This window comes from Glarea lozoyensis, assembly GCF_000409485.1.
Source record: "Glarea lozoyensis ATCC 20868 chromosome Unknown GLAREA9, whole genome shotgun sequence".
In the NCBI taxonomy this organism is placed as follows: Eukaryota; Fungi; Ascomycota; class Leotiomycetes; order Helotiales; family Helotiaceae; genus Glarea; species Glarea lozoyensis.
The window spans coordinates 1,589,196-1,604,308 of NW_007361004.1; the positions used below are offsets into that span (position 1 = coordinate 1,589,196).

The window sequence follows — 15,113 nt, forward strand, 5'->3', positions numbered from 1 at the left end:
ACCTTCGTGTCATCTTTGAACTATATCAATCCATAACATCTTCATTGCTTAGCCAGTATATTCACATTTCCAAACATTTTGAAAAGAGGTGTACAAGTATTGATTCGCATAGATCAACATGCCTACCACACACCCCAGTAAGTGGTGATTGGGTGCTTTTCCAACGACTTGCATGCATCGCCGAGTACGCTCCCGACTTGGCCATTGCTTGTTCGTTTGCCGAGCTTCTCTTGGGAAGATAAGCCAATGCTCAAGCTGACACTATCGACTTGAACCAGTAGAAGTGCACGCCATGTATTGGTAAGTATGCAATAGCCAGGATGGAGACTTTCAAGCACGTCGAATATACTGTTGGTTTCCAACTCACCACCTTGATCCAATTCTCTGTTCTTTGCCAAACTCGGGGTTAACATTGTAGCCCGTCTTGCAGCCCATTTGGTCAAATCTCTCTTCGAATTTTATCTTTCATTGCTTGATTAAAGACGATATATGCTTCTGTAGAAGGACTATTACATGAGCTTGTCTGTCTAATTGTCCAGTCGAGTTAGAAATTCGAACAGAATCTTATTTAATTTCGGAACTAGAACTTCGAGAAGCAATCGACCGACCATAGACACTCGGAGATTGGTCTTCTAGTCAGTGAGATATGGACATAAGCGTAAAGACTAATAAGTCGGCTTCTGCGGTTGAGTTCGAAATGAATATGATAGACTCTGAGGGTCTCCGAAATCGCGCGGAGCGTGGACAAGGCTTGGAACAATTCGTCAAGGATGAAGACACTTTAGCACTGGCAAGATCTGGGAAGAAGCAGATACTAGCTGTAAGTATTCACCGAGAATACGTTGTTTGGTTTGAACTAATTTAGAGCAGCGTCGCTTTGGTTTTATAAGTGTTGTTGGATTTGCTTGTACATTAATGAACACATGGGAAGGTGTCTTGACGTGAGTTTGACGTTTAAGTCATTGATGGATTCTGCTAAACAATTTTAGGACGTTTCTGTTAGGATATCAAAAGTAAGCTCAACAAACCCACAAAAAACAGAAAGTCATGCGGAAAGTCCATTGACACCTTGACAGCGGTGGTCCAGCCGGGCTCGTATACGGTTTCCTCGTGGCTTGGGTAGGAACACTGTGCGTTTTTACCAGTCTGGGAGAGCTTAACTCCATGACTCCCACAGCTGGAGGCCAATACCACTATGTTCATGTTCTCGCGCCGCGAAGTTCTAGAAAATAGCTAAGCTATATCACCGGTAAGAAACGCCTTTGCCATTTCTACTGTGTGCCAAACTTACGATATCAGGGTGGGTGACTGTTGCTGGATGGGTGTCTTCGACAGCTACAACATCCTTCTTTGCATCGAGTTTAGTCCAAGGTCTAATCATTTTGTGCAACGAGTCATATGTTGGAAAAGGATGGCATGGGACGTTACTCTACTGGGGAGTCATAGTCCTCGCTTTGAGTGTCAACACAATCTTCAGCAAACTTTTGCCGGCTTTTGAGGTTACCGTGCTCATTCTTCATGTTCTTGGTTTCTTCGCGGTTCTTATTCCGCTGGTCAGATTGGCGCCACACACGCAATCAAACGAGATTTGGGGGACGTTTTTGAACAGTGGTTGGAGTTCCATGTCGTTGGCATTTTTCATCGGCATGGAAGGAGTTGCGGCACCCTTCGTGGGAACTGATGGTGCCGTCCATGTAAATCTGAAGAGCCCCTTAACTCAAATCTATCTGACGAAATTAGATGTCCGAGGAAATCAAAGGAGCTGCGAAAACAGTACCTCGGGCGATGATTTATTCGATCATGATAAATGGGTTTCTTGGCGGTGGTATGCTACTTGCCACATTGTACTGTGCTGGAGATCTTGAAACGGCAGCAGCATCACCTACTGGCTATCCATTTATTGCCATCTTCGCCAACGGCGTCAAGTCGACCGCTGGAGCCACCGTAATGGTCAGTATCACACACTACAACCCACAACACACAAGTGACACAACACACAATCCCCCACCCCACCTCAACCGGCCATCCCCCAACCCACAAAAACCCACTCATCACCACAAACCTATACTTCACTCCACCTCCAACCAAATGTCTCTGACCAGGAGAAAGAAATACTACCTCAAGTGTAGGAAAGATGAAAAACGCCAGTAACTAGAGTGGCAGAAGTCAGAAAGGGTCCGAGTCTCTTAGCTCTTAGTTTAGTCTTCTTACCATTTCCAAAGCCACCATAAGTAGACCAGCAACATAAGTTATGCTCTGCACTCAAGGCAAAACAGTCAATACCCTCATGAAACCTAAGACCTCTAACACATTCGCCACCCACCAGTGCCACCACCCACCCCCTTCAAAACCCCACAATCTCACAATCAAAGCACAAACCCCTCATTACGGTATACATGTGACCAAAAAAAGTAAATGATGGTATTGTTCAGCCCCCGCTATGTAAACTAACAACCAAAAAAGCGTATGTCGTAAGTAGTAAGTAGTAAAGTAAGATGAATACCCAGGAACACTTCTGTCATTCCCCTATAAATCCCACCAAGACCACTCTCACCAACAAAACAAGTAACACAAATGATGAAGAGAAAAACCCGCCCAAAACAAAAACACACGCCATGCCCCTATCCAATCAAAATGCACAAACGCTTAGCTAAACTCACACAGCTCACGACTGATCTGCCTTCATCTCCTCTTTCTTCTTCGCCACCGAATCCTTAAGCACATTCAACTTCTCCTCCGTAACCCTAATCGCAGCATCCACCTTCCACGCCTCCATCTTCTCACCCCCAAGTTTATCCTTGATATTCTTCGCCTCGATCGGCATATTCGCCGCATTTCGAAGACCAGCCGTGCCGACGCGATCTTCCAGCCATTCCCAGAGCTCGCTTTCTTCGCGCCTCCACATCTCTTCGTAGGCCGCTACGCGTTCGGGGGTGGTGATGAAACCCATGCCCGAGCCTCGACTGGAATTTCTGCTTGGGAAACCAAAGCCGAACCATGCGGTGACTAGTAGGCCGACCAGGAGACCGTATACCATGTTGCCTGTAAATAGTGGACCAAAAATATCCGCAACAGGACCGAGGATACCGTGAAGTGGTTCAAATAATCCCCAGTTCGATACCGCAGGCTTAGGATCTGAGGCTCCATCTGTGGTTTTGTTGATTCCTTTCGATTCGCGACCCTTACGGCCCTTCTTCTTGCCTCTACCGGCTACTGCCGCGGTTGGGCGTCCCTTAGAAACCGCGGCCTTAAGAGCCGCAACAAGATCTTTTGCGTATGCTGCTTGACCATCATTCGTACCCTTTTCAATTGGACCTATGTCACGTTAGGAGATTGAATTATTCAATTGATGAGGACTTACCCTTTAGCCAACTCTTTCCTGTCCATTCGATAACACATGTAACTAGAAATCGGGTAGAATTGTTCTCAGCCCACATGAGACAATATCTCGTTTTGACACTAAAAACATTGCCGCTAGGCACATCTGGATTTTGGGTTCCAATAGTGACAGAGACCGCTTTCTCCAGATCCAGAGAATCGAGAGTTTCGATACTAATACATTTCGTCTGTTTTGGACCAATGGCACCACTCAGAGGTTTTATATAAGAGTAGTTACGGACTTTGTTCTCCAGAGTTAAAGGTAGCGCACTGCTACCCTCCTGAACCAAGTCGAAGCATTTTTGGTCCACGAGCAAGAAGTTTTTGTACCAAGTCGATGATTGAGGCCCAAATAGCATGCTGTAGACTTTGCCTAGAGGGGCAGCAATAATCTCATCAGCCAAAACTCTTGGGAAATGTGTGTCTGCGTCGCCGCATTTAGTTGGAGCGTGTGAAGCTGGACCTGGAAAGTCCCCTCCCGCTGTAGCTGGTGTATCTTCTTTCTTTTCGACTGAAGTCGTTCCATTAGACACAATCGGTGCCGAAGGCTTGCGGCTAACCACCCGCTCACCAACATCACTTCCAGCCACACTACCATCTGCTTGAGTGAAACTCATTCCATCTTCATCCTCTTCATCTTCGTCATACATCTCGTCGCCATCTTCGCCCTCGCTATCGGATTCTGAACCACTCTGACTTCCAGCAGCGGCAGGAGTACCATCATACTTTTCTGTCTTGTCCCCACCTCCGGTTTCAGGGATAGCTACGCCGTTAAGAGAACTTCTCAAACTGGGGTGTCCGAGTTTCCAAATGCCAACAATCAAGTCATAAGTAGAATCTCGACTTGTAAAACTAGCGAAAATGTTCTTGGCATGAAGAGTCGAAATCATAAGCCCATTCTTGAATAGCAAAGCGGTACTGCGTTTTTCTACAGAGACAATCTCATCGAAACTCATAACCAACGTAGTGACCCAGCCGAAAATGTTGCTGCTAAAACAGAGATGACCTTCGGAAACGTATAAACGGCCATGTGCAAGGATTTCTCTTTGTAAGGCACAGCTATAATCTTCTATCAAGTAATCATCCTCCGGTACGCTTTTGAATAGGTTGTGGAAGTCGCGATTCCGCTTCTTGCTTGCGACAGCAAATCCTGTGATTTTTGGCGTACCGTTATTAGGGCTTGAGAGAGCAGAATGTGAGGCCAAAAGAGCAGCACCAATAGTACTACCACCGGTGGCCGCCGAACTTCCTCTTTTCCTTCTATGACCAAATTTCGAGCTCCGAATACTACCACTTCGATGTATGCCGCCCTTGCCCTCAAAAAGACTCCCATTTGGTGGAGTCTGCTCTCCCGCAGAGTGCTCATAGTTGGATCGAGGTGCAGGTACTGGAGTATCGTCTACGACAGAAGCGGGTGCGGTATCGAAACCTTCGGCGCCGGTCAGTGTCGTTGAAGATATGTCCGGGTTGCTGAAGGGACTCTCATTTGTGCTCGCTCTACTGCGACCATCTTCTGGAAATCTTAACGCCATTGGCGTGCTTGTGTTGCTTTGCGTTTCTGATATTCCTAGGTGACTGAGGTTCAAATCGCCCATGCCCAGTGTCTTCACAGCCAACTCCTTCTCCCCAGCAGAACTCTCGGAATTTGTTTTGTCGGCGAGACTTTCGACCTCAGGGCTCTCCACTATCTCTTTCAATTCTTGAGCAGTATTGCTTTTGTTCCTATTGTTCGGCGCAACCGATGTGTTGGCTATACTACTGCTCAGAGTATTCGCAGCGTTCTGAGCGGCAGAAAAGACGGAAGAGAAGAAGCCTCCAGCGCTTGGTGTAGTAGAGCCGTTCTCTGGTGTAGGAGTTAACGGTGCTGATGTGATATTTGACAATTTACTAGGGCCTAACGCTGCTGAGTTGGATCTCACACGTCGGTGCGATATCATATTCCCCGAAGGAGATGTGACCACATTGGTATTTTGGGCGGCAGGATCTGAATTGACTCTGTCACGACCAGCACCAGCTCGACCTTCTCCCGTTTCTGTTGGTGTAGGTGGTGTGTTGACAATTGTAGGAGCTCTCGACAGGTCGCTTGGAGGCGGTGTTTGTGGCGTAGCATGCGTATCTATAGGTTGCGGCTTCGAGTTTCGTGGCCTCTCCGGGGACGAACTGGCAGAGTTTGATTGTGGTCCTGATTTATCAAATATCCTTGAGACGACACTTCCTCGTCTGCTGTTATTCCCCAGATTTTCTCTAGATGCCGCTCCAGGCCCGCTGCCCCCAACTTTGCGCTCAGGGCTACTGTTGGGGCTGCCCCCCCGCCGCGGCTTGAAAGCCTCTTTTAATCTGCCAACCGGTGATGGAGATCTTCGTTGTGAACTGTCAGAGGGTGCTCGAAGCTGGTTGTCGGCCAAGAGGGATACCGCCGAGTCTGAAGGAGCCACTTCGTTTGTTCGTGGTGAAGGCTGCACGTCCGACACTGCTCCGTCCAGGGTATTTGTATGCGTTATCTCAGGTACGATCGAGGTTTGCAGCAGAGGCGATGACGAAGTGAGGTATCCGATGTGGGACGCATGTGTTGAAAGCCCAGGCCGTGTATCGAGCGGTCTGCGAGAGTGTTAGGAAAGGAATACGAATGCGTAAACGTATGCGAGGCAAATGATGCAGGGATATCAATCCAGAACGGCTAGAAACCGTATCAGGCAGAAAGCAGAATGCGCAACAACGAGAACGAGCAAGAGCTCGGCGGAGGACTGTGTATATGCGGTGTTTGCTATGAGGTGGAGAAGAAGGACACCAGTCAATGAAATATTTTGGAGCCTCGCTTGTCTGCAGGGCTGATACTTGTGAAGCTACAACAGGGCCGGCAGCTCTATCGCAGACAAAGAGCTACAACATAGCTCTGATGCGATGCGCGACAGTCAATTGCAGCGAGAAGGGATTAAAAACAAACGAAGACATTGGAAATTGACTTACGATTCCCCATCGGACTCCTCGTAGGTGAGCAAACTGCTCGCATCATTCGATCCATTGGACGGCGTGTTGCTGTTGTTTCTCAGTGTGCCTCGTTCAGCAACGCTTCTTCCTCGAGCTGCTTCTGCTGCAGCTTCTTCACTTGCGCGCATCTCTTCTTCCTGTTGCCTTCTTTTGCGTTTCGGTACTAACACCTTGGGCACAAGCTTCTTGATGCCAGCCTTCCCTTCATCGTCCGACCCAGTATGACCCTTCAGCTTATCAATCGTGTTGTCTATTGATGCTCGCAGACCATGTCCCTCGTTTTTGTCACTATGGACTGAATTCGTTGCAGAATCTCCATTCTTTCGATTTCGTGACCGTGTCTTGGAGAGTAGCTTTCCCACCGTGGACGGCGATTCCGAGCGTTCTGACATAGCGCGTGGTATTGCAGCTGTCGGTCGCGGGGTTGAGCTGGAGGCTAGAGCTATCGATAGCAGAATGGACCGTCCTAGAATTCACGAGCAGATCGGCACATGTTGAGCCTGGTGAAAAGGTTGTCGTCCTGAATCGTAAATTGGCGCGATGCGGTACGAATCTTCGTAATGGCGTTGTTTCCTCGTGACGATGGCTGGTTGAAAAGCTGGAAGGGGAAGTGCCCGTCGTCATCCAGTTCTTGCGACGGCTCGTTTGGCAAGATCGCCAGTCTGGGCCGCTTGTGACTCGCTGAGGCGGACGCGTTTCTGACAGTCAGGGCAGGAAGATCCGAGGCTTTTTGTCGCACAGAATTGAGATTGATAACTTAAAGCGCATTAGGAAAATACTATCAGAGTAGTAATGATTTTGTATTAATTTTAAGCAAATAGCAACTACTACTTAGTCCCATGATGTGGTCCTTTCTCCTACTAATGTGGTATCAACTCGCTATAACGGAAGCTTCCAAGAATGGCTGCTTGTATAACAGCCGCAGCCAAAGTAGCAGACTAGAACTAAACAGACGCTGTCACTCACTCCTAGGAAGTCTCGTGTAGTTACTAGTTTGTTCTTCTAAATAATTATCTTCGTTTTGATAAGCTGGCTTAATCTGTCCTTTTCTCGCAAGGCACATACAATCACAAAGCCATTTGTTTAAGTCTAAATCGAACGATGAGAATTAGAATATCTAATGTCCTAACACCAAAAAGTACTAATTACAAGATAGCACCACAACAAAAACATACTATATATTCCTTCCCAACGCCATGCATTACTCCCTTATTTATAGCACAATATCGCTACTTCTATTCATCCCGTTCAATGCGTTCCATTAATCCCGTTCGTCGTAACACCGTTCACGCCATTTGTAGGAGGATCCTGGTATTTATCCCAGTTCGCCAACACAGCACCAATCTTTGGTGAGTTGGTGAGTCTGTAGACATCCTCGAAGTACTCTTTAGTCAGCTCGAATGGTCGAGCTGTGACGTTGGGAATGTATTTGCCAATCAACTTGCTTGGATCGATAGTAGTCTTGTTGATCTTCTTGAGAAGGAAGGATCGGAAAGGCTTGACACCAGAGCGCAAGAACGTAGAGTGGAAAGGAACATCAATCCCCTTGAGAGGGATGGTTGCGAAACCACGTTGAAGGTCGAGAGGCTTTGGCTTGCCTTCGGTTTGCTTGGCGCACTCGCGGATAATCTCTGCGAGATGCTCCTTGACATCTTCAAGCGAAAGATCTTGCATCAATTGCTGAATGTCAATCTTTTGGGCTTTGAGGTAGTTGGTGACACCTGTCAAAGTATCGAGGGCTCGGAGATCACCAGCGCAGACATACTGCATGTTTGCAATGTTGTAGTTGACAATCTCCAAAAGCCAGCCGGTGACTTCTGAAATGTTGGACACCACGTACTGGAGAGCCTCTTCGTTGAAGGTCTTTGAGATTCTGCTTGGGTTGACGGCGCACATGGAGTAATTCGAACGACCAGATGCGTCACGCTCAACAGCAACTTGCATAGTGAGACCTCTGTAGAACACAACGGAAACTAAACTCTCAATAGGCATGACATCTGCCAATGCAGCAAGAGCCGAGTACTCTCCAAGAGAGTGACCAGCAAACGAACTGTCACGTTGGACGAGTCCCTTGGAGCGCATATCCTCGAAACTCGCCTTCTCCATGAGAGTCAAAGCGGGTTGCGTAAATTGAGTAGCGGAGAGCAAGCCAGTTGGTGATCGGTAGGTGTATGAGGTGGTCTTCTCATCAATCTCTTTAAAGATTTTCTCGGATTTGGTGGATCCGTCGGCACTGACAGTCTCGAAAGTCATGGCAATGTAGTTTTGACGAATAGCCTTTCCACGAGCTCCACCAAAGTGGATTGTAAGCTCCTTAGGGTTATTCTTGACGATGTTGGTAATGGCAAATCCTAGAAAAATATTAGTAAATGGGTATGGGTTCTGAAGAGGTATGCGGGCTCACCATAATTGTCCATGAAGTGCTTATCAGCGCGATCCCAAACTTCCTTCGCAACTGGACTGCTAGCATAAAGTTCCATACCCATACCTTGCTCCTGAGAACCCTGGCCAGTGAAGACATAAGATGACACAGGCTGCTCAACTTCAGCTGTACCGAGCAAAACTTTATCCTCGGTCTCCTTATTGCTCGCTTCGACTGTGATGATTTTGCGACCGGCAACCATACCAACGTGTTGCAATTTGACTTCAATGTCATCGTTAGGAAGGACCATACCAGTCAAGGATGCGTGGAAACTTCTGACACGACCGACATTATTTTCAGCGGCCCAGGTCTCGACCAAACTTCGCACGGCAGCACTGGAATACATTCCGTGCGTGATAGTACCAGGAAGGTTGGCGTAAGCAGCAAAGACTCGGGATACGTGAATAGGATTGTAATCACCGGAAACCTTTGCGTAGGGCTCGTTGGATGCTGGGGCCTTGAGGAGAAGTGGAGTCTTCCCATTGAGAGGAATGGCATTTTCGAAGTTGACGGGCTGTTCAATGGAGGAACCATGTCTCTCGAGGTAGTCAATAACTGGGTTTCCGTGAGAAACGCCCGCCTCGTACTCCACACTTGCGACCTGGATGACTTCCTTTGTAGGAAGCTCTAGAAGGACTTGTCCTCTGGTCTCAACACTATCGAAGACTGTTTCGTTCTTGAAATGGACCAAACTTTGGAGGCGGAAAGTCAATGTCTGGCCAATGAGCTCTTGGTCTAGCTCATCAAGGTTGAACCACTCCTTGGATCTCAAAACTGCTACATCCTTTGTAGTGGCGAGATGAACTTGCATTGGCGTCTCAACCTTGCGCTGGAATGTGTTCTCGAAGTCGGTGTAAGCACCCCGGTACAAGAATTGAGAAGTGACCTCCATGACTGGCTTGCCCTCGCGTGTAATCGTACCACAAACCTCAACCATCTTGCCCGACGCTTGATTGATGACAGCATTGATCTGTGCGGTTGTTTCCACTTCATCGCCTTTTTTCAAAGGTTCAGCGCCTGGGAGCATGCGGAACCCGTTCGAGAGATGGACAAGCTTGAGAAGATCACCATCAATCGTCCTTGGGAAGATTGGTTTCGTGATAGCCTTCCACCCAACAACGATGGCAAAATCCATAGGTGCTAGAACCTCCTTACCTGGGCGATCAACGAACGCCTCACCAGTGTTACCAACAGCATGTACAAAATCATTGATGGCTTCAGAAGTGATGGTTGCTTTGCCACCGTTGAATTTACCAGTGACAGATGCATCGAGGTTGAGTGGCTCATTACCAAACCAGGCACGCCAGTAGAATTCCTTGATGCGATCGTTGCGGTCTTCCATTACTTCACGAATTGGGGCGTAACCAGCCTCGGGATGATAGGTGAAGATCAGCGGCATTGCAACGGGTTTACCAAGAGCTGTGCTTTGCTTGATAATGTTGACGGTGATCTCATTTTTACCGGTCAGTCTCACATTGATGACTTCGTCATATTGGTTGGGTCTTGGTTGCTGGCGGACCGTGATGACAGTCTTTGATGGGTCGTTGGGGTGCAATATCTCGACAAAAAGCCCACGAACCGGAGCGAAAATGCGCTTCATAGGATTTGTCTGGAAGTTATGCCCTTGCACGAAGACCTCCGAGGAAAAGAGTGCGTAGCGCCATGATCGCTTATGACCGGCAAGCATAGCGAGCCAGACGTCGCTTGGTGGAAGTGGAGTAGCAGCAGCGGAACCAACACGGTAAGTGGTTTTTTCGTTATCTTGGGATACAGTCAGACCTTCGATGTCTACTTCAACTTCGGTGTCGATGAGCTTTCCGCCAAAGTACTCGATGACTGGAATGGAGGCCTCGTTTCCACCATATACATCTTTGGTCAAACCCTTGATGTGAGCATCATGAACACCATCCAGAATATCCTTAATGGGCTCATCGACAATTGTAGAGTACTTGACAGCCATTGGGCCTTGCAGGATACAAGTTCGACCAACATCTTGGTCAATGACGGCCTCAAGATCCTCGGATTGCCAGAGAGAATCCTTCTTGAAAAAGAACTCGAAGTTCGCATCAAGAGAAGGGACAAAAGTAACAGGCTTCTGCCCACGGCGTTGGCAAAGGAGGAGGAAGTGCTGGACATCCTGCGCATTAATGAGTTGCTCTTCGGCTTCTGGGTAAGCTGCAAGAATCTTTTTGACGGTTGGATATGGGTTGTCTAAGTCTGAATAACTTTGGAGCAATGATGCTCTGCCACCCTCGGTAGTGAAACGTTCCTCAACGCGGCGGATGAAATCGCCGGTAAGCTTCTCGAATGATGGATCGATCCATCGAGACTCGTGTTGAACGTACATCAAGTCAACCATGCGGCGAACAACTTCGCCATAGGTCATATCTTCGAGGTCAACGGTCTCTCCAGCCTTGTTGCGTCCAAACCAAACCTTCTGGAAATCGTCGTTGAGCTTCTTAATGATATATTCACGGTTCTTCTTTAGTTCGGCAACACGCTTTTCTTTGGGCAAGCTGAAAATCTTTGCATCCATCTCTGCCCAAAATTTGACACCACGAGTGGCAAGCTTGTGAATTGGCTCACCCATCTCAGAGCGCACGGTAATAACGCCTCCAGCTGGTCCCTTGTATGTCTTTTCCCATTGTGCGTCGTCAAGACCTTCTGCTTCAGTGATAGCCTTCTTGGCATTCTTGCTTGTGTGTGCCTCTTTTGCTGTCATGACACGACTGCCAAAGAGACAACCGTCGAATGGCATTGGTGGATAACCGTACTTTGCAGACCACTCACCGGTGAGGTAAGGATAGGTATCGTCGGCACCACCAAAACCACTACCCGCGACGAGAATGAGATTTTCGCTTCTTCTGATTCGGCCATACATCTGGAGAATTGGTTGATGGAAATCCTCGAAAGAATGATGGCCACCACCACGGCCACCGGTCCATTGAAGAAGAACAGGGAATGTAGGATTAGCTTTTGCAATGTTGATGCAGGCTTGAATAGCATCCACGGATCCTGGCTTGAAAGCAATGTGCTTTAATCCAAGAGTCTCAATATATTCTTGAGCAACTTCGATTGAGGGAACTCCAGCACCGATGGTCAAACCTTCGATAGGAACACCCTCAGCACGCAATTGACCAAGAAGAGGAATTTGCCATTGCATGGCGCGAGGATTGACATAGATCAAGTTGACGGTGATACCGCGTCCAGCGGGAATAGCGCTTGCAATCTTCTTCAATGCGGTTGTCATCGTCTTGGCGTTGTAATAACCACCTCCAGCCAACTCGATTTGGTATCCCGCATTCATGGTGGCTGCCACAAAGTCCCAAGGCACAGTGCATGGTGTCATACCAGCAACCATAACTGGGGGAACACCCAACATGCGGCTCATCTTGGTATCGACGAATGTTTTTCCAGCTGCATTTTTGATTAGGCGAGGACCATGCTCTTTCACCCAATCAACCGCATATTTCACGGCATGCTCCTCGTCTCGATCGAAGATTTCTGGTTTGTATCCGACTTCTGTGACTGTGCCATCAATAGTACCAGCCAAGATGACCCGGACACCAGTTCCGTCCTTGTTGCGACTAGTCAAAACACCAAGACCTGAGATACCACCTGGGCCGAAATCAAGAATGTGTGTTGCACCAGGGAAAACTGTGGCTTTCTCCCAATTCACAGGGTCATGAGTAATGAGGCGGACGAGAGTCGGGACGACGTCGCCTTTGACCTCTCTCAGGTCCTTGCCCGTGTTGGTATCGTAAACTGGAATGGCCAAGGACTTGCTATCAATGTGCACATCCTTGAGATCGTCCGCAAGATGTTCAGTAGCATTAGCTAGGTATTTGCTGTGGAAAGGAGATGTGATTGGCAAAAATCGGTTGACAAATCGGACCTTTCGCTCGGTGAAAGGGATTCGAGTTTGATCAAGACCAGTTGGAGCCTTGACCTTTCTAAGCTGCAAATTGAGACCATAAAGCGAAATTGGAGGGCCAGTGACAACCATATTTCGGGCACTATTAATGAGAGATATGGAGATATGTCGGTCTTCCGGAAGGTATTGGTTGGTAGCATCGATGTGCTCTTGGACCTGCGCTTGAGACAAATCGCGGATGCTCAACATAGGTGTTGGTTTCCCTTCTCCATTGTCGATTGAATCCTGTAGAACATGTGGTGCCAAGGATGTCGTTGGGTATGTCTGTTGACTTCGAGCTCCAATCCAGAAAAGCACTGTAAGCGCGGAGATAGAGACATCGTCAAATGACTCCCACGAATCCATAGCAGATGTAGCCGCAGCTAAGACGATTCCCTGGGAGTGACCAGTCGTTCCACTGACATATTCCCTGAATTGACCGGGAGTGAGGCCAAGAATCTTGCAAGTCACAGTATAATGGGCAAGTTGGACAAGACCAATTAATGGGAAACTGACTGGGGCGGAAACCATGTAGTCAACATCTGGCGTCTCCTCGGTGCTGTGCAGCCACGCCAAAACATCGAGCCCTTTAGGGTACAACTTTTCGGCCCTTGAATCTTTCGACAGATTCTGGAGGAGCTCAGCGGCGGAATGAATGAGCTCTTCCAAGAAAGCTGGGTATGTGTTGTAAAGCTCACGAAGCTCATCGAAATATTCTTCTATGTTTCCTTGTCCACCAAAAATGCTGTAAATTTTAGCGCCTTCATCACTGGCGGCCCGGGATAAAGCTGAGTTGTAGGGCCTGATGGCTCGGCCAATTGCTGCTCGAGCTGCATAATAACTTCTAACGACTTCTAGCTTCTTTTCGTTGATTCCCGGAAGGGTCGCCGTCAGTGCGTGAACTTCATTGCCTCTCAAGAAGCCACGCTCGAACTCGTTCAAGACAAGCCGTAAGACCTCCGCATATGTCCCCTGAGCATCATCTTCACCTTCTTCCACCTCTGCTGCAACGAATCCCAGATATCGTGCTACCAACTCTGGCACGGAGGAAGGCTCATCATCCTGAGCCAATTCATCTGTTGCTGATGGAAGTGAAGAAACAAATCGTTCCTTAATCTGGGTGGCATGGAAGTGCAGGTTGGTGGGTATCAGAAAGGAGTATTCGAGAGAGCCGTGATTAAGAACGAGAGGTCGTAATGACGCAGAGGATCGTGGTGTAGAGACGCCCGTTTGGGGGCCGGTAGAGGTTCCGTACATCGTGAAAGATTTTGTGGTGGAGTTATTGAGAAAGCGGATTACTAGGAAAAGTTAGTAAGTGCCACCCTGAACAAACTCAATCAATATGTATTTCACAATTATCTCCACGAACCTCTGAAGCTCCAGAAACTCAGTAAAGAGCAGGAGTGATATCAAGCACCGAATCTGGCTGCAAATTACAGCACGGCGTATTGCCGTTTTCTCGGGGTCTTCTATTGCTGAATGAATGGAAATGCAGAGTTGGTCTATAGCGCAAAGAGATTATGGCGGTAGAAGATGGTTCTATTGTGGTATGAGAGAAGAGCGGAGAGGAGGATATGAGAGCGGTATGTGGGAGGTCAATTGAGGGTATTTGGAGATGGAGAGTAGGTTTGCGGAGGCAGAGGGCTTCAAAACCTTGGGAATAATTCGCAACTTCGTCGGCCCAACGCCCGTTCACAAAATGTGCTGTATGGCGCTAGTGCAGCTCAACAGTCGATCCTGGTCTGATGGGCACGGTCCAAGGAGGGAGGGGTGTGGTGGCTCGTTAAAGCGGCATCACGTATCAGTTCTCGCTTCGGTGCCTGAGTAGGTACAGCTCATCTTCGACTTGACAGCTTCCGGAAAAGTTCTACGTCAGCTTCATTTGTGAATTTAGACCACGGAAAAGGATTTTTAGATCAAATGAACTTCACTTCCATAATTTGTAATCCAATCATTTTTCTGTGGTCATTTTCAAGACGGAGTAAGATAGTTGGTATCACGATGTAACAAAAGGGAATAGGGCTATGAGGGAACTTCTAGACCGCTAGTAACTTGATACTACTGTGCCTGGCCACGGGTATCTCAAACCTTATCATCGAACAATGCCGCTTTTTCTTGCCTCGTATTCAAGTAATGCAGGTGAGCTGTACTCCGTAGGTAGTCGTTGAAGTGTCGAGAACAATGAGAAGAGACGGACAGAAGGATAACGTGCCTAGGCACATACCAGATAGTCGCAAGATTTTCACGAAAGCTGATAGACAATCCGGCCTTTGAGTGACGACAATAATACCCCATGGGCTAGTGCAGGGACAGGTATAACACAGACAGCGGAGTGATAACACATCTGGATTGGTTACAGAAACAGTCAAGAATCGGCCTGATTACTCTGCAAAAGCTCAGCCTTCTTTCGGA

General features: G+C 48.0%; 3 protein-coding genes across 3 annotated transcripts; 1 reads left to right on the forward strand and 2 right to left on the reverse strand.

The window, feature by feature from the left end:
• Positions 1 to 697: 697 nt before the first annotated feature.
• GLAREA_08468 (uncharacterized protein) lies at positions 698 to 2,129 on the forward strand (the record flags this gene model as incomplete). The annotated part of the gene is made up of 8 exons (XM_008090512.1): positions 698 to 820; positions 871 to 941; positions 990 to 1,013; positions 1,077 to 1,119; positions 1,234 to 1,249; positions 1,300 to 1,694; positions 1,741 to 1,950; positions 2,103 to 2,129. 8 exons carry the CDS (start codon positions 698 to 700, stop codon positions 2,127 to 2,129), a joined length of 909 nt encoding a protein of 302 aa, XP_008088703.1.
• Positions 2,130 to 2,665: 536 nt separating this feature from the next.
• On the reverse strand, positions 2,666 to 6,758 carry GLAREA_08469 (uncharacterized protein; the record flags this gene model as incomplete). Its single annotated transcript, XM_008090513.1, has 3 exons — positions 2,666 to 3,315; positions 3,362 to 5,976; positions 6,346 to 6,758. The coding sequence occupies 3 exons, from the start codon at positions 6,756 to 6,758 to the stop codon at positions 2,666 to 2,668; spliced, it is 3,678 nt and encodes a 1,225-aa protein (XP_008088704.1).
• An 856-nt stretch (positions 6,759 to 7,614) lies between these two features.
• GLAREA_08470 (FabD/lysophospholipase-like protein) lies at positions 7,615 to 13,958 on the reverse strand (the record flags this gene model as incomplete). Its single annotated transcript, XM_008090514.1, has 2 exons — positions 7,615 to 8,717; positions 8,771 to 13,958. The coding sequence occupies 2 exons, from the start codon at positions 13,956 to 13,958 to the stop codon at positions 7,615 to 7,617; spliced, it is 6,291 nt and encodes a 2,096-aa protein (XP_008088705.1).
• Positions 13,959 to 15,113: the final 1,155 nt, after the last annotated feature.